At 41.1% G+C, this 27958-nt stretch overlaps 1 protein-coding gene across 2 annotated transcripts; it reads right to left on the reverse strand.

The window, feature by feature from the left end:
* Window positions 1–245: 245 nt before the first annotated feature.
* On the reverse strand, window positions 246–27903 carry Dctn4 (dynactin subunit 4). Of its 2 annotated transcripts, XM_034517969.2 has the most exons (14): window positions 27708–27903; window positions 24814–24884; window positions 21469–21647; window positions 18238–18281; window positions 15782–15889; window positions 14537–14557; window positions 14089–14162; window positions 13587–13699; window positions 13166–13275; window positions 8757–8830; window positions 6985–7039; window positions 5985–6092; window positions 3920–4017; window positions 246–2692 (listed from the first exon to the last, which is right to left on the reverse strand). In XM_034517969.2, exons 1-14 carry the CDS (start codon window positions 27840–27842, stop codon window positions 2479–2481), a joined length of 1404 nt encoding a protein of 467 aa, XP_034373860.1. In that variant the 5' UTR covers window positions 27843–27903; the 3' UTR covers window positions 246–2478. The 2 variants fall into 2 exon arrangements, with proteins under 2 accessions (XP_034373860.1, XP_034373861.1); XM_034517970.2 differs by lacking the exon at window positions 14537–14557 and having other exon boundaries at window positions 27708–27853.
* Between the last annotated feature and the right edge of the window lie 55 nt (window positions 27904–27958).

The following is a 27958-nucleotide window of genomic DNA, read 5'->3' on the forward strand; positions in this document are numbered from 1 at the left end:
GCATTAAATGTGTACACCACCACAAAGCAGAGCTTGGTGAATCACTTTTTTATCAAGTTAACTTATGTAAAGAAGTGAAGGGAGGAGCAGGAGACAGAGCTCAGCAATTGAGAGCATTTGCAGAGGACAGTTCAGTTCTCTTACCTCACATAAAAATTATAAAGGAGAAATGTACTCTCACCTATTATCTGACCCTTAGATGTATAGCTCTAACTAGTATTTGTGAAATCAAATAGAAGACACACTTGAGTTTTGTCTGCTTTATTTCACTACATTAAGCAATAAGGCAAAACAGTAACCTGTTATTCATAAGTCAAGGAGTGCCTCTCACCCTGCAAAGGGACCAAGAAGGATGCTCATTACAAAGATGCAAGGGTATTTAGTGCAGTATGCCTATAACATGTATTTGGAACAAAAGAAAAATTTGAGTGTGAATCAACTCACAAACCCAAAGTAACTTAGCCTCAAGAGTCCAAAATTTTAGTTTCAAGTGCTAAGGACGCCTGACTCTTGTGTCTTGGTGCACACTGACTAGTAATAAGAACCCTGCACCCGATCTAATACAAAAAGGGTGACAGTCAAAATTTCTAATTCACCACCACCAAGTGTCAAACCTTTTCTAAGAACACAAACAAGACCAGCTTGCACTAAACTTACCTTGAAACAGCCAACACCTGGTATTTATAAGTTAACTTGACTTCTTGAAAAAAACAAAAACTAAACAAACCCACAAGTGTTTGTCCCCCAGGAGAGAAAAGCCCCCATTACTTCAATGTTTTCCTTATTGTATCAGTGTCACTGCATAAAGGCAAACAGACAGACAACTGTGCCAGTCCCCACAATATGTGGACAACTGAGGCTATCTGCACTTTGATGCCACCACCACCCCCACCCCTAGAAGAAGCTGAATAGTGGTTTCATGGTAGGCATAAACTTGAGGCTTTGTGGAGTCACAGAAAACATCTTTCTATAGTTTGAAACTTGAAATTACCCAACTTTCAGCTCCAGCTTCTAAGAGGCAAACAGTTATTGTTCTCATAGTATCAGAGATCAGTATTTTCTTCTTACACTCTAGTACATATATTACTCTGTGGGAATATTGTTTCAAAAAATTGGCTTGATCTTAAGATCTTTAAAGAACAAAGTGTCTTTCAATAGCTTCCTAAGTGGTTTCTCTTAAGTGGAACTAACAAAGACTATTTTCTATCTGTAGTCCAGATATATATTCCTTAATACAAATACCCCCAGAGACTTAAAATGAAAACCAAAGCAGGGTTTGTAAACAGCAACTTTTTCTTCCAAGGTCTGTTGGCCACACACTGGGAGTACTTTAAGGAAAAGTACAGCTGGTCTACTCTGTCAACTCTGATTTTAGAAAACATCACAGAAATTAAGGTTTGCGACTCACTGTTAGTATTTGAGAAAAGCAGCAAGTTTAGAGTTAGGCTACTTGCTGAACTTCTATGGCTTACAATCAAAATGGTCTCACTTCAGACAGCACACACAGTCTTATATCCAGGAAGGGAAAGGTTCTTTTTCTTTGTGTCCAGCTTTGAATTTAAGGGATTCAATTTGTCCTTCAACTCAGTGGAAAGAACACTAGTTTGGATCATGCTGAAAGTCTAGTTTAAAATGTTTTCTGCATCCCAGAAGTGATGTAGCAGAGTGTACATACACACTGTCCTGGCTCTTTGTAAAAACCCCAACGTTAGAGCAATTCCTTGATTTATAGAACAGGGCAGCAAGCTGGACATGGTGGCAAGTATCTTTAATCCTAGCAGGTTGAGTTCCAGGCCACCGAGAGCTAGATGGATTGAGCCTATCTGAAGAACAAACAAACAAACAAACAAACAAACAAACAGAAAACAGAATAGAGAAGGGCAGATAGTGAGATACATAAAGGTTTTCTCCCAGTGACAGGTATACTGTGTTCCTTTGGAAGAAACAAAGTGCCTTAGGAAAGTGACAGGTTGCCCTGTCATCACAAAGTTAAAGACACACTGACAGTCCTACTGCTCTGTCAAATGGAGATCAGCGGCAAAGAGAAAGCCAAGGCTATGAAAGGTTATTACAGGATTCTCCTTAGTGGAATGCAGAAAGCCGCTGGAACACGGAGACCAATGCTGCGCACTGAGACAAGGTCTGCTCTGGATTACCATCCTACGGTTTTCTGTCAAACTGTGACAGGTACACAGCACATTTCTTAGGAGAAATCTAACGCCTCTCTGAGGAGCAGCCACTCCTTTACTGGGATGGAGCTATGCTGTTACTCAACGTGCAGAGCTCAAAGAGACACAGGCTTACTGGTGTCAACATCAGTTACCCTGTGCTCCCAACCCCAGCCTGCCTCTACTCCACAGGATTCAGTAGTGATGGGTACATCTTTATAAACATGACTGATGAAGCAGCAGCTTCCACACTGTTAGAGTTGTGTTGATAACAGCTGTGGGTGGGATCTGCCCACCAGGTAACTTTGTTTTAAGGAAGAAGAGGGCCAAAGCTCAGTTCCACGTGCTGAGTGAGCCAGATGACCTCTGTGCCCTGGTCACTCTCTTCCATTGGGCGGATGGGGGCAGCCAGGTTTTTAAAATCATGTTTCATCTTGAAGCACACGGTCACTTCCCCTTCCTCACGCTGTGGGGTGACTTTGATGAAGATGCCTACTTTGTTGGCTTTTCTGAAAGCTACAATGCTATGGAAAGAGAAGCACAGTATTAGGCAGGCAATCAAATCAACAGTCCCCTGTCATTTGAGGACACACTGGGAATCTCTTCTGTGACCGCCATCCTGCTGACAAAGAGGGAGGAGCTTCCTCAGGACAAGGACAAGCTGCGCTATCTACACTTGCTGTTCTGCTCTTTGTTTTCTTTTTTTTCTTTTTTCTTTTTTTTAAAGACAGGGTTTCTGTGAAACAACCCTGACTGTCCTGGAATTTGCTGCACAGACTAGGCTGGCTTCAAACTCACAAAGATCCACCTGTGTTTTGTTTTCTTTTAAAAAATTTTATTTATTTAATTTGTATGGGTAGTTTTGCCTGCATGTAAGTCTGTGTATCACCATGCCTAGTGTTTTCAGAGGCCAGAAGAGGGCATTCGATTCCCTGAACTGGAGTTACACACAGATGGTTGTAGACTATATCTGGTGCTGGCAACTGAACCTGGGTCCTCTGGGAGAACAGAAAAAATTAACTGTTGAGCTATCACCTCAGCCTTTTACAATTAATGATTTCATAAATAGAAAGGGAGGCCTGGAGAGATGGCTCAGGGGTTAAGAGCACTGACTGCTCTTCCAGAGGTTCTGAGTTCAATTCCCAGCAACTACATGGTGGCTCACAATCATCTGTTATGGGATCCGATGCCATCTTCTGGTGTGTCTGAAGGCAGCTATAGTGTACTCATCATATAAAATAAAATAAAATAAAATAAAATAAAATAAATAAATAAAATATTAAAAAAAATAAAAAAATAAAAAAAATTAATAGAAAAGGAAGAAATTTTTTCTTTAAAACCTAGGCAAGAAAACCCACGAGTGAGCATTTTTAAGGTATGACTCTGACATCTCACACAAGCCATGTCATTATTGTTCAGTCCCAAGCATGTGGTGTGAAGGCCATGGAGCTGGTAGGCAGTGGGGCCTAGCTGGAGGAGGCAGTCCACATAAAGCACACTCTAAAGGTTACCTGCCCATTTCTAGTCTAGCTGTTTTCAGCTTTCTCTGCACTGTGTGATGCTTGTAGCCTGGTGCACTGTCAAAGACAGGCAAAGCCTCTCCTACCTTCATGGCTCACCTGCCACAATCAACAAAACTCCCTCTGAAATTGGAGCTAAATAAACTGTCCTTTCTTAAGCTGTTCTGTCAGGTATCTGGTCAGGCTCCTGGATCAGCTGACTGTGGTCTAGGACACAGAAAGATCACTTACTCAGGGTCATCCTGGAAGTCCTGGGGCTCTGCCAGCTCATCATACTCTGCTGCTGCATCCTTGCCAGCTAAGATGAGCTCCTTGGGAGGCACCACCACCTAAGAGCAAACGAGAGGCCTGCTGTAGAAGTGCTGGACTGCAGCAGCGCCATCTACAGAGGTGAGCATCTGGACACGTTTACACTCTTTACAGGGTCTTAAAACACTGCTGAGGAGCTTGGGCATGAGGACACATAGAGGAAACGGCAAGTCAATGAGGACTCCCTTCACCGGGGAGCACTGACTACAGAGCACTGCGAGCGGTCCTGTAGGGGCTGAGTCGGGTGGGAAGCCCTACCTGTGTGGCACTATCCTAAGGACTGAGGTCCTGGATTGGGTAAAAAAGGACAACGTAAGCCGACCACCATCATTCACCTCTGTTACAAGACTCAAAGACACACTGTGTCCAACTGACTTGAGCCCTGGCATGGGCTCCCTGCAGTGGTGGACTGTACCATCTGAAGCTTCCTTAGGTTGTCCTGTCAGGACTTTGTTGTCGCCTGTGTGGGTTACTTTGCTGCAGCAACAAGAGAAGTAACTAGTGTCGCTTACTGAGGGAATTCAGCCAGGTCAAGGGCACAGGGCTGCGATGCATACTTTTCCTTTTTTCTTATTTTAATGTTACTTCTGAACATACGTCCTTTGCTTAATTCCTGGTATATTTGAATCAATTTATTCCTTTCTTCCCTCTATAGACACAAGGCCTTTCTGACACTGAACACTGGGTATATTTCTATTTATGGTCATGGAGCACAGTTTAAATCCTTATGTTGCAACTGTTCCATACCATGTTATCTCAGTCCAACAGAGACCACCAGCCATATTCCTAAGAATAGCTGCAGGGCAGCGGTGGTGCTGGGGGAGGTGAGGGTGGGTGACAAGACAGGATGGGACAGCAGCACATTAAGGCCCTGATCAAGGCTGCATCCACATTCCAGACCTTTATGTTTTTAGCCCAACTAGACCTACTTATCAAAGTTATTTAAATAGATTATGTGTAATCTTTTTCTAGATATGATGCTAGTGAGTGAAATTAACAGGCAGAAGAAAAAAAGGTGGGCTCCAGTAGGAAATTCTCTAGTGCTTGGGTTGCCAGCACTCCTTCTACAAGTGTTTGCTATGACTATCACACTGAGTTACGTCAATACTACATACAGCTCTCTTAAGATTGCCATCAACTTGACTAGTGGCATGGCTCAGTGATCAAAGTGCTCGCCATCACACCCAACATCTGAAATAGTTCCTCTGGGAACTCTAACCTCCATGTGCACACAGTGTGCATATTTACAGATAAATACATATATGTAAATTAAAAATTACACCAAACTCTAAGTGGCAAAATAAAAAAAGCTGCATTTCATTCATGAATTCATTCAAAATCATTTAATATTTAGCCACTGCTATTTGTACCTTATATAAGTAGAGTGGTAAATAGTGGGAATGTGGAAGAGACATCTGCTCCTAACTAGGAGATGACATCCCATGAGTTGTCAGGATGAGTGCTGAACTGAGTGGACAGGTGTGTACATTAGGGAGATAGGGCAGGAAGGGATGCTCAGGTAAAAGCGAGCAGCACAGGCAGCTCCCCGACAGAAGCATCCACACCCACTGGTGCAGCCATCACTATGTCAGCATCTGGAAAATGCCAAATGAGGATCTGGAGGAAGGTCATACCAAAGAACAGAAAGCAGTTTATTAAGGACTTCATCCTGAAGTCAGAGAGTTGCACACGATCAGCAGGCAGAGCAACTAATGGAAGAAGAATGGCCTGGTGGCAACAACATGGCAGGTGAGGTGATGTGTACTAAAGAGAGGAAGGTCAAACAGGTCTCTGTTTGAGACCCAGTGACAACAATGAGGTCCGACAGGCAATGGCTGGGTGTTTGAGGACAAGATAAAATTAGGATACAGAATCAAGACACTGCAGATCACACATAGAAATGAAAGACACCACGGATTCTTTTAGGCCATGTCCAGTGAAGCCACTGCAGGTGATGTCAGGCTCTGTGGGAGACAAATGCCCTTACCTTAGCAGTGCTGTTGATATTATCAGGGTCCCCCTCTTCACACTCCAATAAAGTCACATGGGTGAGGTTCTCCACTGGATTTGTAAGAGTCAAGAGGACCTGGCTCTCCTGTAGAACAAGAGCATCTTTCAAGTGTCATATCCCGACTAAGCACGGCTTTCTTAGGTGGACCTTAATGGTTCACAAAACACCCAAAATGTTTCACAAAAATCACCCCATTTTTCCAGAGCAACGGCACTTCGCTCTTCTACCTCAGATTACTCTAAGAGTTAGCTGATCTTTTGAGGTGGTCATCTTAATAAAGAAGCTGGGCAGATTCTAGTTACTAGACATGGACACTCTGAGAAAGGTTTGTTATCTAAATGATTGTGTTAAGTTTGCAGTGCCTATCCCACTCTGATTATTGCTGAGGGAATGAAGAAAACAAACAAGAGACCCTAAATAAAACATTATAGCTTAAGCTAGTCAGATGTCTTACTAAGGGGAGGAGGAAATGATACATTAAGACTATAAAACCTTTTTAAGATTTCCAAAATATGATCATAGAGCCCATTTGTTACTATGGATATTGGTAAAATAAGGGATGCTATCTTTTCATGAGCAGCATGAAGGCAAAGAGACAGAGAGGCTGCTGCAGAGCCGTCAGTCACTCATTGGTGCAGAGAAGAGGACCCTGTGGAAGAAGGGCTATGGTACAGAAGAACCTAGCAGACTCCTGGCACTGATGCATGCATATCTGAATCAAAGGAAAGCTCCCACTGGCAACAAGAGAAAGCTGCCTATCATCATCTTTTTCCCAGTTTTCTAACTTTACAGACTGTGCAACCTGCTTCTTACACATCCAACATGCTGTCGGCTGTCTCAATTCCGTGATCACTTCAAACTGCCCTTGCCCTGCACCCTGCTTATAGCATCCCATTCCACACACATGGCCACCCACATACAAACATGCATGGGCACTGACATACCAAGTCTGGGTGTCAATAATTATGGTACTAACCTTCATGTAGCGAAGGTTGGGAATTGACATGATTCTCACTTCTGGAATATAATTGCTACAGATAAATACAAACATGTATTATTGTTCACTGGAGTCTCTTAAAGTAATTATTTACCTTAAAAAACCCACATACATTAATGCTACAAAAAATATTAACTAGATCAAGAGAAAAATGAAGAACTATCACGATGGTAAGAGGAGATACAGAAAATCAAACTAACAATTAGTCCTGTCTGAAATTAGGTTTGTGCATTACACGTTTGGGGGACTCTCACTTAATTCACTTAACAAGGTAGCTGGTTACAAGATCCCATCTCAATAGCTGGGTTCTATATGGCTGTAAACAAATACACTCCTGCCAGACACAGTGCCTCTTGCATGCCAGGCAATATTCTAATTATCGTACAAGTGTTCACCATAGCATCCACTCGAATTCTGTGAGACAGGCATGACTATCATTACAAAAAAGATGCTGCGTGTGGGCACGTGTAGTGTCAAGGTCCAAATCCAGGCATTCTACAGTATTCTTACTCTTGATTTCAAAATCTCAGGCTGTTTGAATGTTTATCTGGACTCACAATTGCCCAGGTTCAAATGCCTGCTCCGTATTTATAGACCATGATGATGCTTTGTAAAAAATGGTGATTTGAATGAGATTACCTCCTATAGGCTCATGTATTTGAATGCTTGGTTTGAAGTTGGTGGAACTGCTTAGGAAGGTTTAGGAGTTATTTATGGCTTTGTTGGAGGTAGTGTGTCATGTGGGAAGGGGCAGGAGTTTAGGCTTGAAAAGCTTGTTCTCTCTCCCTGTCCCTCTCTCAGGTGTGCATTATTATATCCAGTCAGGGTCTTACCATGTAACTCTGCTTGGCCTGACACGTGTTATGTATGTAGATTAGGTGACCTCAAACTCAGTGATCCACATGGCTCTGCTTTCTGTGTGCTAAGATTAATAGCATACATCACCATGCCTATTTACATTAAAACAAACAAACGAAAAACTAAAACCACTATTATTATGTGTATTTGTGTGTGCATGTATGAGATCAGAGAAGAACTTAGGGAGTAGGTTCTCTTTCCACCTTTAGATCGGTTCCAGGGACTAGACTCAGGTGTCAGGTTGTTCTGGAGGTACTTTACCCACTGAGCCATCTAGATGGCTGGCTCTGAATGTGCCTCTTTAAGTTTTTCCTTTAATACACAGCCACTGACAATCTTCAGTGAGTTAACACTAATTTAATCACCTTTATTCCATTCAGTGAGATGTTATCAGAACCAAAAAGTAAAATAAATGTTTCAGAGTATGCTTATGAGTTTGCTATGCTTTAAATTTAATTAAAAAAAAGTCTTAACTTAGATATTTTAAGTTTATAATAATGACCAGTCACTTTCCATATTACCAGAGAGCTTTAAATTTAATTAAAAAAAAAAGTCTTAACTTAGATATTTTAAGTTTATAATAATGACCAGTCACTTTCCATATTACCAGAGAACACATCACAACACTGTCACTGATAAAAACATATTCCTGCTTCTGTCTTCTCGGAAGCTAGGATTCCAGGACGTGCTAGAATTTCAGGTCACACAGCCTTGATTCTATGCTCACAGATATACCTGAGACTTCATGCTATTCAAGTAACTGCAAAACCACAATAGGAATGAAAAGACTATCTCTGTGTGATTTTACTTTTCCTCTTTAGATTTGTTTTTATAAAGATAATCCCCATTCAAAAACACCCATACAACCTCAATCAACACCCTAAAATACTTACACAGCAACCAACTGGATTTTGAATTTGATAGATGTTGGATTAAATTCTGGCTTGCTCAAGTTGTGTTCACATTTCTAAGAAGAAAAGTACATGTCAGAGGGAAACAAGAGTACATCTGAAGAGCCACAGAACCATTACAAGCAGACAGAAGGTAGGTACTACAATGTTATGTTCTGTCCTGTCCAAAGTCTATAAATTCTAGAACAGAATTTTTGCTACTGATAACCAAAAATTATAGAACACATTTGAACCATCACTAATATCACAGTGTTTAGTGATTAGAAACTATGACAATTGAAACACCAACTTAGACAAGCACCACACTGGCCTCATTACATCACCGTTCACAGCTGTTAATGTTCTCACTGAACAGATGCTTAGAATGGGACCCAAGGAAAAGTAACGTGTATTACTTTGGAGATCTGTATGAATGGAAGCAAGGAATTAAAACTGATGACTTACATAACTGAAGACTTACATCGTCAAAACTATTTGTAAGTAGTACAAAGCACTGTCTAGTATGGGGAGTACATTACAGTGTTTGTTTCTTTCTGTAGAGCCAATTTAGACAGACATATCTCTTGTTCTGTTTTCACAATACAAAAGGGAAATCTATACACTCTCTTGCCCTTTCTTACATTAATCGTGGAATTCCATTCCAGGACACACAGCGACTTCATCTTCAATGTTTCACTGTAATGATGTTTGTAACTTTAACCAGTCAATTGAGACAGACCTGAGTATTTCCACAGCCATGAGTACTGGATGCCAGTCACTGTCCAATGTAGGATGTGTCAGTAAGACAACTTCCTAACGGACCAATGGGAAGGCCATTTACTACTCTGACAGATACTCCCAAGCTACTAATCTCCGCTATCTGAGGACTAAGAAACGACATCCCAAAGAAGTTCTTAATATACATTTTTGTGATTACCGTGGAAGTTCAAGATCTTTCATGCTTACTAACTACAGAATTTTCCATGCCACCCTCCCTGGTTATTTTGATATTGCATTACCTTATGTGTTTGGTTTTGGACAGAGTGGTGGAATTGCAGGCATACACTCTGCTTTCTATTGTACCTTCCCTTGCTGAGCTCCTCTGCTAATCATACACCTCATGGGTAATTCTTCTTAGTCTCCTGTCCTTTTTATTTACTTACAGATCTTCTGTGGGATGGGAGCATAAGTGTTGGGGGCCGACTTTTAGCAGAAAGTGGCTATCAGCTTTGCAGCCATCTTGAGCCATATACCCTGACATGAGACTTGGATTACAATAGCCTACAACAGCTGAGCACACTCCGATAATCTTGATTTAGATACCTTGGGTGTGTGAGATTAAAGGTGTGTGAGATTAAAGGTGTGTGACTTAAGAGTATGACTTAGAAGTGTAGAGATCAGATTTAGAGACAAGACCTAAGGGCATGATTATAGGTGTGACCAAAAGGCATGGCTTAGAAGTGAGACATATAAATGTGAGAGACAGACAGATGAGAGAATCAGACATTTTAGAGAGAATGAGACACTTTAGGAGAGTACAACTTGGAGTAGGAATTAGGCATTAGGTAGCAGGCACTTGGAAGAGAACTTAGAAGAAGTAACTTGGAACTTGGAGGCACTAGGGACTAGGAACTTAGGACTTGGGACTTGGAGAGAAGAAGAGAGACTGAAGAATAAACGGGATTGAATCACACTCTGTCTGGTCTCCCTCCATTCTTCGAGTCCGTCCTCACTCTCTCTCTTGCTGAACCCTGACCTGTGGACCGGAGCGGCAGCTTGGGCCGGGACACAGTGGCCGCCAAACTCGGGGCAGCCCGGGCCTCAACATTTTGCTCAGGCCGCAACATTTTTGGTGCCCGAACAGGGACTCAAGCTTGGGCCTCAACACATAAGTTTTACTACTGACTGTGGGAAAAGACCCAATGTTATTTTTGTTTGTGAAATAATCTCTTACTCAGAAATCATATATGAATAATTCTAAGTTTTCTCCTTCCATTTGCCTTTTAAGTTTTCAATTTTCCCATAAAATTTACTTAGCCAAAAACTGTTTTTGAGCTGGGCGGTGGTAGAGCACGCCTTTAATCCTAGCACTTGGGAGGCAGAGGCAGGTGGATTTCTGAGTTCGAGGCCAGCCTGGTCTACAGAGTGAGTACAGAGTGAGACAGCCAGGGCTACACAGAGAAACCTTGTCTCAAAACAAACAAACAAACAAACAAACAAACAAACAAACAAAAAACAAAAAAACCCAAACAAAACAAAACAAACAAACAAAAAAAAGAAAACCAAGCTGTTTTTGGGATAAGGTCTCCTGTACCTGAGCTGACCTTGAATGTGCTATGTAGCCGAGGAGACCCTGAGTGTGACTGTTCTGCTGTTTCCTGAGTACTAGAATTACAGGCATGTAGTCCACACCCAATTTTATGGAGTACTGGGGATTGAACTCATGCATATTAGGCAAGTGTAGCACCATCTGAGCCATGTGCCTAACCAGCCTAGCAAATTTTAATAGTCTATTCTTTTCCCAATGTTCCATAATGCCATAATTAACAAACATCAACTTTTTTTAAATTTAATTTTTTTGTTTGGTTTTTTGAGACATAGTTTCCCAATATAGCTCTGGCTGTCCCAAACAGCCTGTCCTACTAGCTCTGTAGACCAAGCTGGCCTAGACTCAGAAATATGCATATCTCAGCCTCCCGAGTGCTGGGATTAAAGGCATACACCATCACAGTTGAGACTTTGTTTTGAAAAACAAGCAAGCAAGCAAGCAAGCAAGCAAGCAAGCAAGCAAGCAAGCAAGCAAGCAAATACTGTCTATACAACCTCCACTGCCCCTTCCTCTTTCCTGCTAAGAACTGAACCTAGGACCTTGTGCATGCTAGGTAAGTGCTCTAACACTAAGCTCGATTCCCAGATCTTGGCATTTTGAGACAGGGCATTGCTATATATAGCTCAGGCTGGCTTTGAAGTGAACATCCTCCTGCCTCAGATTCCTAAGAGCTGTGATAACAGGCATGTACTACCATGTCCAGCTCTTCAGCACTTTTACTCTCTCTGAATTCTTGTATTTGTGTTGTTTCTAAGTGAGTTGTAGCATTTGTTCAATTTATTTACTTAGACAATCTATGTCTTTTACTTGTATAATTAATTAATCAGTGTGAATGTGGTCACTTCTCTCCTTCTACCATGTGGGTTCCAGGGATAAAGCACCATCATGCTTGATGGCATGTGCCTTCACACCATGAACGACATCTGAGCCTAATAAGAAACTTCTGCCAGGGCTGGCAAGATGGCTCAATGGTGTAAGTTCTTCCAGAGGACCACAGTATAATTCCCAGTACCCACATGGCAGCTCCCAACTGTCTGCATCCTGGCTCCAAGTGAGCTGACACCTTCACACAGACAGACAGACAGACATATATGCAGACAAAAACACCAATGCACACAGAACAAAAACAAATAAAAATCACTAAGATGAGAAATAAAAAAATTAAGATTAAAAAATTAACATCTGCTATATGGTCATTCTACATTCTTAGTTATTTTTTGTGATAAATACTGGCCATTATGCCATTCATCCATATGTTTTAGCATTCATCTCCAAAAACATAAAAATAAATATTATCCCTAAGAAAAGACTTAATTCTTTAATAACATAAAAAATCCTGCTAATTTAAACTTCTCAGATTGTAGACATTTTTCCTTGTTTGCCCTTTCCTTCCCTTGCTCTTTTTGTAAGGATCTAGGTTATGCTCTGTCTGGATCAGGAGCTGCATAAAGTATACACAGCATGCTGGCAGGTACACACTTAGATCTCTTCAATCCGGAGATGCATCACTTAGTAACATTAGACACTAGTCAGATGCGGTTATTTAAATGAAGTATGAGTAAGTATCTTGAAGAACTTGGCAGCTGTGAGTGACCAGTGGGTACCACCACTCTGCATCCGTCATGCAAGGTAGAGTGCATTACCACAGAGTGACCACAGCACCACAGTATGGAATCTAAAAGACCTTTCCTCCTCTCATTTTGTTTTTACAATTTACTCACAAAACTCTATTGTTTGTTCTGTAAATTCCTAGAGATTAAATTGTGGATTGCCTTTTTTTTCTTTTTTCTTTTTTTGCTTCTTCTTAAATAGTTTGTAATGTTCTGTTTGGATTAGCCTAAAATGCCTTTCATTCTTTTGTGGGCTTACATTTTGAGGGTGCACTCCACCTTCAGATACTCTAGTCTCCATATCTGTAAAGTAGGAACAATAGCAGTGGCCTCTAGAGACATCAGGATTGAAATCTATGTCCATTTTACCTGCTGTGTTCTCTGAGCTTTCTGTATTTACCACAATGGATAGATACAATCATGTCTATCTGCTTCTCTTCTGTACACAGACAATTCTACAGAGGAGAATTTACCCGACAACGCAGGGACCGTTTGATCAGAAGGTGCTTATGTCGAGGATATAGCTGTGAAGCAGAGACTGGCTGCAGGTCAGGCTGTAAGAGGCGCTGTTGAAGGGTGGTCACTAACAAGAAAGCAGAGACCAGGCTTAGTTTACAGTCATTTTCAAAATCAGACTTGTATGTAGGTAAAGAAGTATGCTCATGCTCCTGAAGCAATATACCAATATGCCAAGGTTTTAAAAATGAGTCCATGTGTTTACTTTCAACAGGTTTCTTTTTACTATTAGAAATCCCAAGTCCTGAGGCACGCAGGGAACCCCAGCACAAGTCCTGAGGCACGCAGGGAACCCCAGCACAAGTCCTGAGGCACGCAGGGAACCCCAGCACAAGCAGCTGGAGAACAGGGCAGAAAGAGAAGGATATAGGAAATTACCCTCGGTTAAGTTCACTGGTCGGGTGTAATAGTCTTCAGGCAGAGGTTCCACTTCAGCGACGGCTTGAGCTGGCTCAATCTTTACCTCTTTCTGGTCTTCTCCTTCTCTAAGGCTAAAAAATTAGAGGTAGTAACTTCCCAAGAGTACTCTGGATTATTCCCAAAGTCCTTATCAAGTATTAGGTACTCCTCTTAAATAGGATATCCTTTTATTTTATTTTTTGAGATAGGGTTTCTCTGTGTAGCCCTGGCTGTCCTGGAACTCACTCTGTAGACCAGGCTGGCACTGAACTCAAGAGATCTGTTTGCTTCTGCCTCTTGAGTGCTGGGGTTAAAGGTGTGAACCACCAATGCTCAGCATATAGAATATCTTAAAGTTTGGGTCTTTTCTAATTCTATCTTTTTACATTTGGTAGCTTACAAAAACAAAATAAAACAACATAATCTTTTAAACATTCCTTTTGTTATCTGCTGTTCTCAGTTGTTTGACGTCCAAACTTACGAAAGTCCGGCAAGTGTACTAATGGATGCACCAGCTCGTGGTCGCTGAAGCCTGGTCCCAAGACTGTACTTGTCCTAAACAAAGTTCAGAAACTCGCATTAGAAAGGCCAGTTTACACATCCTGCCTGTTACTGAAAGCAAGAACTAGGAGAGCATAGCATGGGAAGCTTGAGGGGAAAGCAACAACTAAAATAAAACCAAAACTAATAAAGCCAAACAGCTATTCAAAATCTACTTTTTGTAACCCATATTTACTATTCTATCCCTAGAATAAGCAACAGAGACTAAAACTACAGTAAAACAGTCAAGGTGGACCATACCTGAGCTTTGAATACTAGTCTAAGTACATCCAAGCTATGGTTCAGGCAAGAACTAGGTGATGTGTGGGACACATAATGACCATCTGCTAACTTCTTCAGGGTTAGCGAGAATTGTAAAGAGAACTTACCACTACATGAATAGTGTGTTGCTGTAGAGCCCCCACATAGCAGCAGGTTGCAACAGAGATAAAAAAAAAAAAATGAAGCATAAGATAAAAGCAAATGCACAAAGCCAGCACGTATATGGGAAGATTGGAAGGAGAGAGAGCATTTAGTTCCAAGTCCTGTCCTAGTATGTGGGTGTGGAGATGCTGATCAAGTCACCGGACTATCTGGGAACATTCATTTCCTTCTTTTGTAAGTGTAGGCGCTTTGCAAATATTTATGTTCACTTAAACTCAAATCCAAGTATTTCACATTATGGCTTTAGTAGCTTAGCTAAATTAACTTAACTGTCCAGTAGATGCAATATGGCAAGTTATTTCCCCTTTCTGAATCTCATTTCAAGTGTACAATGGGGGAATACTATCAGCCTCACAGGACTGTTAAGATTAAATAAGATGATATATATTATGCATTTAGCACAGTGCTTAACATGTCATTGACATTCAATACATGTTACTGATTCAATGTCAACATGTTAGGGCTCAAGCAAGTACGAAGAAAACAAACGTTCTGTGAGAATAAATGAGACTTGGGGAACAACAAGAAAAATTCAGAATCCCAACCATTGCTTCTGTCTAGTAGTTATAAACTAGCAGAAACAGGCATCTACACATAATTTCTACCAACAATTCCACTTGCACATAGCACCGTGTATGTAACCACACAAACACACTGTGCAGAGCCTGGGGTACGGCCTGTCAAGGAGTGCTTCCCCCAGCAGTGACAGTGCCACCACAGCAAATACTACGCATGTGTCAGCGCTTTCCATCTCCAAAAAAGTAGGATGGGTAGGTGCCAAAATAAAAACAAACAAACAAAAGACTAGAACTGTGAAACACCAGTGCCAAAGGCACATTACACGGGAGGGCAAAATAAAATCGACTACTCAGCCACCTTCTTTACAATCTTTTTGTAATAAGCAAAAAGCAGCAAACTGTATAGCCTAAAAAAATTAAGCAGTAATTTTTGGGAGGAATAAAATGAAGTGGAGCAACAGAGGAAGAAAGATAGACGCTCTTAGGAAAACACAAGGAATTTAAATAAAATTAATGACCCATGAAAGCACAGCTGCGGGCTTACACATCTGTACTGGAGGAATCGTTTTTGATACTAAGTACTTCTGTCGAGGGCACAGGCCATTGTGAACTGGCCACTGTTCTGATGCCTTATAGGCCTTACAAAAATGTCTTTCTCTGCCAAACTCTCACCGAAAAAGCCAAAGGCATATAATTTCTTCGACGTGCCAGTTTCTTGCGATCTCGTTCAACCTTTTCCTTCTGAGCAAGCTGCTGGTAATATTCAATCAACTTGTTCATCTACAAGAAATCAAAGACTGTATTTGTTTCTTGAAAGGACTAACAAAATCAACTGCACTGACTAGAAATAAATAAAATGAATAAAGAAACAGGAAAAACTACAAAGTGGGCAAGTTTGTTCCTTTTCTGTAAAGAGAATTTTTTCTCATTAGTGTTTTGAATTGAACTCTTCACAGGATGCTGTCAGGGCACTGTGCTCCACACCTCACCACTCATCTCTCCTGGATGTGACATTCTGTTAACCTCCCTCTATCACTTTTCAAACAGTGTCTCACCATGTAGCCTCGACTGGCCCCAAACGCAGAGGTCCACCTGCCTCTGTCCATCTGCTACTTTTTGATTAATTTTCTTCATCATAAAGTAGTGTTAATTATAATCATTCAAACATTCAACATAAAGAATAATGCGTAATTCTGCTGCATCCTTTGTGCTGAAAATAGGCTTTCTTTTTTCCAGGTACCAGCTATTACCAGTTATGTCCTGACATGCTTTGGGAACACAGTAGATGATTCATTTTAAAATGCCCATGTAGATACTTTTTATTCCACGTATAATGGACTTCCTATACATCTGTCTATCCATTATTAACACATCTACCTGTTCTTTTCAAAGGCTGGGCCTCACTGCATAGAACAAATGTTCTAAAAGGCATTTTAATCATTTCTTACAACAGGACATAAGTTGTCTTCAAATCAGCATCTTTTTTACAAAGAGATTTATTTTAGGTATATGGATGTTTTGACTACATGTCTGTCTGTGTACCACATATGTGTAGTGCCTGTAGTGGCCAGAAGAGGGTGGTGGATCCTATAATGTCCTGGTTGGGATATTTTTTGCCAGCTTGGTTATCCTGGAAGAGAAAAGTCAACTGAGAAATTGTCTCCATCAGACTGACTGTAGGCATCACTATAGGGCATTCTGTTGACTAATGACTGATGTGGGAAGGCCTAGCCAACTGTGGGCAGTGCCACCCCTGAGCAGGTGTCCTTGGGTATATAGAAAGCAAAGTGAACAAGCCAAAGAACAAGCCAGTGAGCAGCATTCCTGCATGGTCTGCTTTAGTTCCTGCACTGACTTCTCTCAGCTATAGAGTGTGACCTGAGTTTTAAGATGAAATCAACTCTTTCCTCAAGTTGCTTTTGGTTATGGCCTTAATCACAGCAACTAGTTTAGACACCAAACTAAGACACCCTGGAACTGAAGCTGCTATGTAGGTGTAGGTACTGGGAATTGAACCCAGGTCCTTTGGAGAGCAGCCAGTGCTATCAATGACAAAGCTATTTCTCTAGCCCATGCAGTTGTTTAAAAAGCATTAGTGTAATCCTGTCATCTTCTTGATTTTAAACATTTAAAGGCTTCTCAAACTTCTTGGCCTACAAGGTAACCCTCAAATACCCTTCTGCATCTGCTGATATTCCCTTCTACTTCAGACACGCTCCATCCTCATTCCCTCTACCCACAGGCTATTGCTCTGGTGGAATCCTTTCCTGTCTGTCTAGCATCTCCAGACAGCAGTGCTGTGCTCACATGTTGACTTCAATCTGTTGACAAGGCACAGTTCTCCCTCACATTACTTGCAATAGGTACTTTTCTACTTTACCTGGAACTGTTTTTTCCCTGTCCCATCAGACAAGCTAAAGATATATTCCCCCCTCCACATGTACAAGTACTTGTTCATACATGCATGCTTTCTCTGTAGGTAAGCATCCAGGGAGTATACACAACAAAGAATTCAAGAAACCTTTATCAACCTATACTACCCACTAATATATGTGAAAAAACCATTTCTCCACCCTCTTACCCTGGATACTTTCAGTATTTGTTTAGTTTTCAGTTTGATATTACAGTGTGCATGGTGACAGGAGCTCCTCAGTTTCTTCCCACTGTTCTTAAGAAGAGGTTTGAAAGGCCAAGTGCAAGTACATACTGCACAAATGCTCCATCCTGCTTCTATAGACAGCCACACCAGTCTAAGGGCATTTTTAAAATCAGCAGTGTCTTTAGGGCTGAAAGGTATAATGCTCATATTTCCAGAATATTTGATAACAAGCAAAACTTTTAGTCACTGTTGGTTGTATGAACAATAAAAGCTACCTCATTTTTTTTTTTTTTTTGAAATATAACTAGAACACAGAACCAAAACTACAAGTGTTTTCCACGAATCTATATAACAGAGAACAATTGCCACTGACTTAGTGCCTCTCTGTGAATAACTGAACCCCGGGCACTAATACAGGCAGTTCTCAGAATGGGCCACACCCACTGCCTTTCCTGCTTCATCCTCTCTAAGGGTGTACTTACCCACTGTGTGTGTGTGAGGATTTTCAACCTCTAACAAGTGTACTTACCCGTTGTGTGTGAGGATTTTCTGGTTCTTGCCAACCACCACTAGCTAGAAAATAAACATTAAACAGGAATTTTACCTTTTTATTTTCATAAAATGTTGCCATAAAGTAAAAACATAAAAGCACAGAACTTCCAAAAAGAACACCAGAAATCTTTTGGCCTGGCAAGCTAGGAAGAGCTCCTCCCCAGCCCTTTCTTTCCAGTACTAGGGACTGGACCGAGGGCTTTACCCACCACTGATCGAGCCCTTTAAGAACTGTCACGTTTATGCAGCAAGAGCTTTTACCCACTGAGCCACCTCATCAATCTCATTTCTAAATGTTTAAGATACAATCCTGTTAAATTGCCAGAGCTGGCCTTGCTCTGTGTCCCAGGCAAGCATAGATTTTGTAATCCTCCTGCCTCAGCTTCCTAAGTAGCTAGGATTACAGGCCTGGGCCACAAGCCCAGCATAACCTTATTTCTTTAAGTATGAGCATCATCAACAACCCAGCAATGGACGCAGTCTGCTCCAGGCACCTGAGACGCAGCATGTTTTCTCTGTTCTCATAATGCATTCTGAAGTAGAGGACTCTAACTGCTCCCATTTTACAGAGGAGAAACCCAGAGTTCAGAGATATTCACAGGTTTAAAGTTACGTGCATAGTAAGTGGCAAAGCCAGGAATCCAACTGAGGAAGCAGGCAGAATCTAGTAATCCTGTCCAAGTTCTAAATACGCAGTGCAGTAGCAATAGGATAGGCACATACAGAACAAAATCCTCCAAACTCAAAACCCTTGAGCATTAAAAAATGTACAGCACTTACTTGAGAAATAGACAATAGGCTGACACCTAAAACCAGCATTTCTACAAGCATACAAGTAGACTTTGGCAAAACTGGATTAGGCTAAAAATCTCTTTGATAGGAAACAAAGTACAAAGTATAAACACACACGCACACACACAGGACACTAAGTGGGCAAGAGGAACCAGATATGGAAGTGTAGTATGTGTCTATAATTCCAGTACTTAAGAGGTGGAGGCAAAATCTTTTTTTTTTTTTTTTAAGTTTCTTAAAAAAAAAAAAAAAAGACAAAAGATCTGTAGGCATTTTGCTTAAGATGCTCTATGTGTGACAGATAATAAAATAAAAACTAGTCAGGTGTGGTGACTCATGCCTGTAATTCTGAAACACTGGAGGCTGAACACAAAAATCACTATTACTTTTAAAAAATGTCTTTTTTAAATAAAAAAGTAAAATAAGGTAAAACAATACAATTTAATACATCAGTATTAAATAAAAAAATTAAACAGCTCAAGAAAACATAAAATAATCAGAGATCCACGCATCTGCACACTCAGGAATCCCATAAAAACATGGAACTAGAATCCATAATATAATACACACAGGGCCTGGTGCAGATCCAAGAATCACTATTTCTTTAAGACCAGTTTGGTACAGAGTGAAACTGTAACAAAAACAAAACAAAATACAAACTAAGAGAGCAATAGCTCAGTAGGTGAGAACATGGTTGCTCTTGCAGAGGGCCTTGGCTCAATTCCCAGCTCCCATGAAGAAGCTTACAACTGTCTAGCACTCCAGTTCCAGAATAGCCTCTTTTGGCCTCCATGGGCACTGCATCCATGTGACATGTGTCGGCCAACTACCCATATGGATAACATATAAATAGCTGGAGCTAGAGAGATGGCTCAGCAGTTAAGAGCACTGGCTACTCTTCCAGAGCACCTAGGATTATTGATTTTCAGCACCAACTCCAATTTTAGAAGATATAAAACATGTCACTGCCTGGGGCAGTGGTGGCGCATGCCTTTGATCCCAGCATTTGGGAGGCAGAGACAAGCGGATTTCTGAGTTCGAGGCCAGCCTGGTCTACAGAGTGAGTTCCAGGACAGCCAGGGCTACACAGAGAAACCCTGTCTCGAAAAACCAGAAAGTGTCACTAAGCCTAAAGACCTGAGTTAGAGTCCCAGAACCCATATGGTGGGGAGTACCAACTTTTGAGAGTTGTTCTCTGGTCTCCAAACAGGCATACACCCACACACACACACACACACACACACACACACAAAGTAAAAATAAATTAATTTATTAGGGAGATTAGGTAATATATGAGAATTAACCTGTCTGGCTAACATGATATAAATCAGATTTAAAAAATATTTGTGGAATAAAGCTTTTACTTGCATTTTAATAATCTGTGGTTAAGATGAACACTTTTTTTGTTTTTTTCCCTATTACTTTATATTTATTCATTCACTTTACATCTTGATCCCAGCCCCTGCTTCTGCCCCCTCTTACTTAGCTCTTCCCTAACCACCCTTATTCTTCTCTGATGAAGGGGAGGCCTCCCCAAGATGAGCACCTTTTAAGATGATTATTTTTATGTTCAGTTATGAGATCACTGCTCAACTCCTTTGCTGTGTTCCTTCTAACTCTCTTAAAAATTGATAAAGGTTCTTTAGTTTTGTTAGTCATCTTTAGTCTGTTATTTCTGAGTTCTGGTTTTCTAAGTTTATCACTTTTAATTTTTTCCATGATGTTTAAATTTCAGATTTAAAAGAAAGACATTTTTGAGGCAGAGTTTCACATAGCCCAGGATGGCTTTGAGCTCCAAGAAGGCAAGAATGACCTTGAATTTTTGATACCTCTCCCTCTACCTCCGAAGTTCTGGGATTATAGGTATAAGCTACTATACCTGGGATAAGCAGTGCTGGGAAATGAAGCCAGTGCTTCATAAATGCTAGACAAGCATTCTACCAACTGGGCTACATCTCTAATCCAAGAAGTATTTTTAAAAAAAATAAATGGTATTAAGTTTGATTCTAGAAAAGTATTAGATTCATAAAAGCTACTTTACCAATTCTAAGAAAATTAAATAGTATTATTGTATCTGAGATGAAAAACTATACTGTGGGGTTGGAGAGATGGCTTAGCAGTGCACCGGCTACTCTTCCAGGACCCAAGTTTAATTCCCAGCTCACAGCTGTCTGTAACTCCAAAGGATCTGACACCCTCATATAGACAAACATGTAGGCAAACATCAATTCACTAAGAATAAATCATTTAAAAAGTTAAAAAAAAAAAAAAGAAAAAGAAAACCAAAACAACAGCAACATCACTGAACTTCGATACATAAATGTGAGGATATGAGTACACAGAAGACTTAATGACACTGCCCAACAGATTACAGAGCTGAATTACAGCACTGATGGCAGTACAAAATCTCACTCACCTACAGATTTGTCTGCCATGCCCACATCTCTAGACGTCCATCGACAAAATCCACAGGCCAAGTAATAGGCTTTCTTCATGGTGGTTTTGGCTGGGTCATCTGGAAGCTGTGTGGAGATGCTGGTTGCTCGGGTGGAAAGGGTGTGCATACATCCCGGACAGTCAAAGCAGTTGGCACATCTGTGACAGGACAAACACAACCATTCATTGAGCCAGTACTTATCAAGCACCTACTATGTGCTAGACATGGTTTTAGTTCAGAATCTCTTAAACTTTTATCTACTTTCAAGCACTTTCACTGGAGAAATTTTTACATATTCTTGTGAAACAGGTATACAAATAAAATGTTTATTGCTAATAGATCAAGAAAAATTTTAAACCAATTTATTGTTTATACATATAATTTTACCATTTATTAAATGTGGCGAGCTTTTGAGGCCTGCCTTCTAGGTATTTGGCAAGACACGGGAGTAACAAAGTGGCTCAAGATCGTGATCATCCTAGTAAGTCCCTCAATACCAAGGGACTTGGTTTATTGTCTTGTTTGTTCCTTGACTGTTTTTGTTTATTGCCTTGTTTATTCCTTAACCTAGAACTGACTTTATTCTTTACATGTACTTAAAATCATATAAAAGCAGACTGGAAAAAAATAAACCTGCTTTAGCCCTCAGCACTGGCTGGAGTCATATTATATGTTATCTAATTGTCTTTTTCTTTTCAATCCTCACTCCCTCCCTTGAGATCCTGTTGACTGAGCTGGCAGGTCAATTAAAGATGAAAGCAAATTTGTATACTAATAAGCATGCTTGTTTATTTTTACATAATAAATTAAATCTCTGCTAAATAGCTGATAATGCAGGATAGAGAATGTTCAATGCTTTTCAGAGTTGGTATTTTTTTGGTGTATATATTACGTTTTCAATTTTAGCCTTCAAAGTAGCAAGTTTCCTTATACTTGGTTTTTGTTTACTTTTCCCCAACCCTACTTAATAATTAAAATAACAACAACAACAACAACAACAACAACAATGCTTAAATCAGCAACTCAAGTTATGAAATAAACCACTCATATAATACAAGCAAAAAATCTACAACTTGATATACGCTGAGGAGTGATGGTAGGAAAATGTTGTCTTTGCAATGATTAAGCTAATGTGTGTATTCTAGCAAAGAACTTTGTATGTTTTGAAACAACTGCAGCTGTAAGTACACTAGCCTCCCTGTGAGAGGTGTGTCTGTCAGGCAGCACTCAGTATGGCACCAGGAATGCCAAGTCCACAGGCTGTGCTGAGAGCCAAGGCCATAAGAGGCCGTGCAGTGCACTGTGCACACGCCCTGCCACAAAGACCTCATTTATTCTGTGTTTGATTCTGTTTCAGAAACCTTTCACTAATGTCAACTTTTAAAAGTCCCCACATCTAGTCACATGAACCTATATGTGGTCACAATCCACAGTTTAGGAATTAGTGCCCAACTCCATCTCCTTTATAGAGAAAAATCAGTTTCTAGATGGAATTCACTATTCCAGTTTCTTTTTATGCCTACAGAAATCACAGAGATTTTGAAGAAAAAGACAAATGTCACAGTTTATGCTGCTAGAGAGAAGAAAGCATTATATGACAGAAAATGGAGAGCCAACAACATAAACAACTATGAAACTGGATTTGGAAAATTACTATTTGACTGCTGTGCCAGAGCTGAAACAGATACCACCATGGACGGGGAGTGGCTTAAAGTGGTACACTTGCAGGGCTTTCTGCTTCTTCTGAGATGCACTCAGATAACATTTCTCCTTAGGAGCCCTGGACCCTGGTGCTTTTGCTGTTGTTTGTTTGAAAAAAAAAGTCTATATAGTTCAGACTGGTCTTGAACTTGAGATTCTTCTGCCACTGGCTCTAAGTGATAGGAGTACAGTTGTGAGCAGCCACACCCAATTTGCCCTAGTGCTTTCAGGATTTCCACAACCTGAGAGGATCAAGATTTCACCTGCAGCATTATATAATGCCTATTATCTATTACAATATTATCTGTACAATATCGTACAGTGTCTATTGTCTTCAAATAAAGGAAGTAATATCACCAGAGTCACATGAAAATTAAGTGATAAATTAATATATAGAAAGCATATAATGCAGTTGATTTTCAGGAGTAACTTCTTAGATCAGGAAAGACAAATAATAGTGGCTCATATCCACAAATGTACAGGAATATGGCTGCTAACCAGAATTCTCACAGCAGACTAACTAAACCTGGCATTAGCAGTAGCAATGGACACACCTAATAGCCAGGTCATGGTTCCTAATGTCCTCCACTGAAAAGAACCACGGTCCTTTGAGAAATGACAAATTCTAGTTAGAGGCAGAAGAATATATAAGCTAAACTTAAAATACCTGAAAGTACTGTTTATCACAGTACTGGTAAGAAAAATGCTCAAATTCATGGAACAAGACACTGCTCTCTTTCCCAGTGATAGAGGCAAGGCTAGAGGGGTTCAGGAGAAAAGTACAAGAGCTCCTGGAAGTTCTGGGATAGAACACTCAAGGGAGAAAACCAACAAAATAAAGCACTATCACCCCCGATGTATAAAATAAATGAGTAATGACTAAATAGAGAAAAGAGGAAGACTATAGAAGAAAGTCTTAAACAATTAATGCAGATACACTTTTCGAAGGGTGCCCAACTCCCACTCTCTCCGACTCTCCTGTCTACTTAGAAAAACATCACATAAACACTGAAAGGCATTCTGTGAATACTGCCCCAGCATCCCTCAATACTTTTAAAGGCATCAAGACCAGAGAAAGTCTAAGAATCAGGTCCAATCACAAGAAGCCTATGATGATGTGACTAATACAATACTGTTTCTTAACAAAAGGAGAGAGGACTGCACTAATTTCAAAATAGTTCTTAATCTAGAAGTCTTCTAATATAGACATTAAAAAATAAGATCAAAGTTAGCTTAGGCAATAATGATGCTCACAAATGAAAATAAGGATCCTGTGTGTTTCCTTACCCAAGTTAAAAAACTGTGATGTAACCCTAGCACTTAGGCTGGGAGAAATCAGAATTTGAGGTCAGTCTGGTCCATGGAATAAGACCCTGTTTTGGCCCCAGTATCCTCAAAACCACTCAGTGTAGGGGAATGCCGGGGCTGGAAAGCGGGAGTGGGTAGATGGGTGGGGGAGCACCCTCATAGAGGCAGGGAGAGGGGGGATAGGATAGGGGGTTTCTGGAGGGGAGACCTGGAAAGGGGATAACATTTGAAATGAAAATAAAGAAAATATCCAATAAAAAGAAATCCTCAAAACCAACAACAAATGGAAAACAGAAAAATCTGTCCTGTTCTTACCTATTCTTTTTTAATTTGGCTTCAGCTGATGGCATGTTTTCTAAGCAGCTGGGACAATAATGTGAGTCCACCTATGAGGAAATAAGAAATGAACAAAACTCATTATTAAAATATGCTATACCTCACCAAAAGGTCAGACCTCACTGATTTGGGGGTGGGGGGGGGGGAAGGGAAGACAAAGACACCTGTACTGTTTACAACTTGGCAGTTACCTGTCTGCTTTCCTTTTAATCCCATTTTATCCTTTCTGGTATTTTCTGTTCCCTATCATCAAGGTTTATGTGTCAGCTGTGTCAAGACTTTGACGATATGATATTTCAAAGCTTCCAAATGAATCGATTAAAACTGCGAATGGAAGGCTGTGATGAACAGTCTCCCATCGAGTTTGGCTTAAGTTGTATATGGAAAGATGGTTTGTGACTAAGGGCACTTGCTGCTCTTGCAGAGGACTGGGGTTGGATCCTCAGCACCCACATGGTGGCTCGTTGTGTGCCCTCTTCTGACTTCCATGGGCAGCGGGCATGCACACAGGGCACAGATACCCATACAAGCAATATATTCATACACTACATCTTAAAAAAAAGGTAGCCCTTAAAGACATTAAGTTTTCTCATTAGTTATATATTTGCTAAGAATTATTAAAGTTTCCATAGATGTAGCCAGTCAATTAGAGGTCTGACTCTTAATTGGTGTATGTGTGGCATCCGTGCACAGACACATATGCGGCAGCAGTCAGAGAAAAATCTCAGGTGCCCGTAACTACAAGGAACACCCCCTGCCTCCCTTTTGATAAGACAGGTCTCTCACTGGCCTGGAACTTACCAAGCAGATTAGGCTGGATGGCCTGCAACAGGACTGATTACAGGCCACTGTGCCTAGCTTGTAAGTATGGGTGTTCTAGGATCCTGGGGATTGAACTCATGTCTCTGTATCTGTAAGCAGTTTACAGATTGTGCTACCACCTCAACCCCCAAATGAGAGATTCTTATTTGCTTGTTTTACATTTATTTTGTGCATACGTGATGGGGGAGGTGGCCTGCAGGTGTCACAGCTCATGTGTGGATGCTGAGGATAACCCAAAAGGCTTGGTTCTTGGCTTCCACCATCGATGTCCTTGGACCTGACTCAGATCGGCAGGCTTGGCAGCAAAAGCCTGTGCCTGCTGAGCCAGCTCTTTAGACCCCAAATTAGAGACTTAAAAACAAAAAAAACCAAACAATTGTAAACACAAGCATTGTATTTACTGTATTTAACTCAAAACAGTTTTACATATTAGCTCCACTCTTTAAAAAAAAAGTATTTTAAGTAATATTAGATTTTATTTGATAATTACAGAATTCTTGCTATCACACAAAGTGCTAATGCAAAAATCCAAAAAATAAAAAAATCATATATGACACAAATATGTGTCATATATAAATAAGACTGGATTTCTTACATTCTTTGGTTTAACTATTCTTGATATTTTGGAAAGTATCCCCAATAAAATGAGTATCATGTATAAAATAGTTAACACTACAGGACATGTTTTCACATGCATTTCCTCTCCCCCACACCCCCCAAGGGATTTTAAGCCTCCAATTCTGGTCTTCCTTCATCTCTAAATGACTCTGTAATCTACAACAAACATTCTGTGTTTGTTTCCTAACCTGTACTTTTGGGAGTGGGGCATGAGCCCAGAGAGTCAAGACAGCATATCTCACTGTAGCCCAGACAGTCCTATAAATTACTATGCAGCTCATGCCCGCCTTCAACATAAAATACTTCTCTTGCCTTAGCCTCCCAAAGGTTAGGATCATAGGCCTGAGTCACCCCAAGACAGCTTTTTTCCCTTCATGCAACAACATACACTGTCAACAGCTGGACGTGGTACAACAGTGTGTACATTTCTAATTTCAGCATTTGGGAGGTGAAGGCAAGAGAATCAGGAGTTTAAAGGCCAGCACTGGCTATATACAGTAAGCTTGAGGCTAGCCTGAGCTACATGAGACCTTGCCTCAACAACCCCCACCCTATCCAAAATCTTCCAAACCCAAGCCACCATCTTCATTAGCTGGAAAAATTATGTAAAGCCCCTGTCATAAAGTTGAATATTGAATAAACAAAGCTACAACTAGTATGAGCTTTCAACAGACTGAGATTCCCAATAGTAGGGTTTATGCTTCACTCATTTTTAATCGCAGCAGCATGGTGATAGACAACTTCTATAAAAAGCTGCAGAAGGTTTGGGGCTTTATTGGGTGCCTTTTTTTTTTTTTTTTTTTAATCTTTAAGCTGAATAATTCTATTCCAAAGACCGTCTAGGTCTGTGACTAGAACTCTGTGCTTCTTTTACCACAGACTGCTCTATGCATTTGCCACTCAAGTCACCTATCAGTCTTATTGCTTCGCTCCTTGCTTGGCCTGGCTCAGGAAACTGGGCAAGCTGTTTGGACAGGGTCCCGGTTCTGATAAAAGGAGGGTCAGAACTTCCCAAAAGGGAGGGCCACGACCGAGAATGACTGCCCGCTCCTTCCTCTAATGGTAAGAAGACAGTTTCTTCTGCCTTTCAGTGACTTGAGCTAGACATTTAGGGCCTATCCCTCAGCCCTCCACTCGCAAGTCCCACAGGAGACCGCAGGGTCCAGGGCAAATCATCCAGCTAGCTACAGACAGCTCTAGAACAAGAGGATCTGCTCAGCCCCACCCGGGGCCGCCCCCTTTTCCAAATGACTATTCACAAGCAAATGAAATCGCAGACCCAGCTGAATGAGGGGGCACCTGACCAGTCAACAACTTAGGCACACGATTTCCCCGCCTCTCCCGGCGGAACTTCCCGCCAGCCGCAGTGACTGGGATGAGCACCCCCTCACCCCCCGCCCCGGTTCGCCGTCCCCGCGGGACGGTCCAGTTACCTCGTGCGACACACATTCCAGCGATCGAAGCTCACTGCAGTAGCGGCAGAAGTAGAGCTGTGAGAGTGGGGCCCGAACCTTTTTTTCTCCTTGGACGAGATAGAGAACCCTCTCCGACTGCAGCAGGGACGCCATCTTGCTGAGGGAGGAGCCAACGCCCGCCGCACCCGTCACGTGACACAGCCCGGCGCTTCCCTCCCCGCGTCTCCTACGTCTTTTACGTAGTCGTTGACGTAAGCTAAGCCGACCCA

Source organism: Arvicanthis niloticus, chromosome 14 (genome assembly GCF_011762505.2).
Source record: "Arvicanthis niloticus isolate mArvNil1 chromosome 14, mArvNil1.pat.X, whole genome shotgun sequence".
NCBI classification, from domain to species: domain Eukaryota; kingdom Metazoa; phylum Chordata; class Mammalia; order Rodentia; family Muridae; genus Arvicanthis; species Arvicanthis niloticus.

Bases quoted from the DNA above. Each gene is read 5' to 3' on its own strand.
- Dctn4 (XM_034517969.2), bottom strand. From the start codon at position 27,842: ATGGCGTCCCTGCTGCAGTCGGAGAGGGTTCTCTATCTCGTCCAAGGA. The intron at 14,558-15,781 runs GTGAGAGTTTGG...GGGGCTCTACAG, and splicing joins ATATGCCTTTGGCTTTTTCG to CAACACACTATTCATGTAGT. The intron at 8,831-13,165 runs GTAAATTCTCCT...TTTTCTTCTTAG, and splicing joins AACGGTCCCTGCGTTGTCGG to AAATGTGAACACAACTTGAG.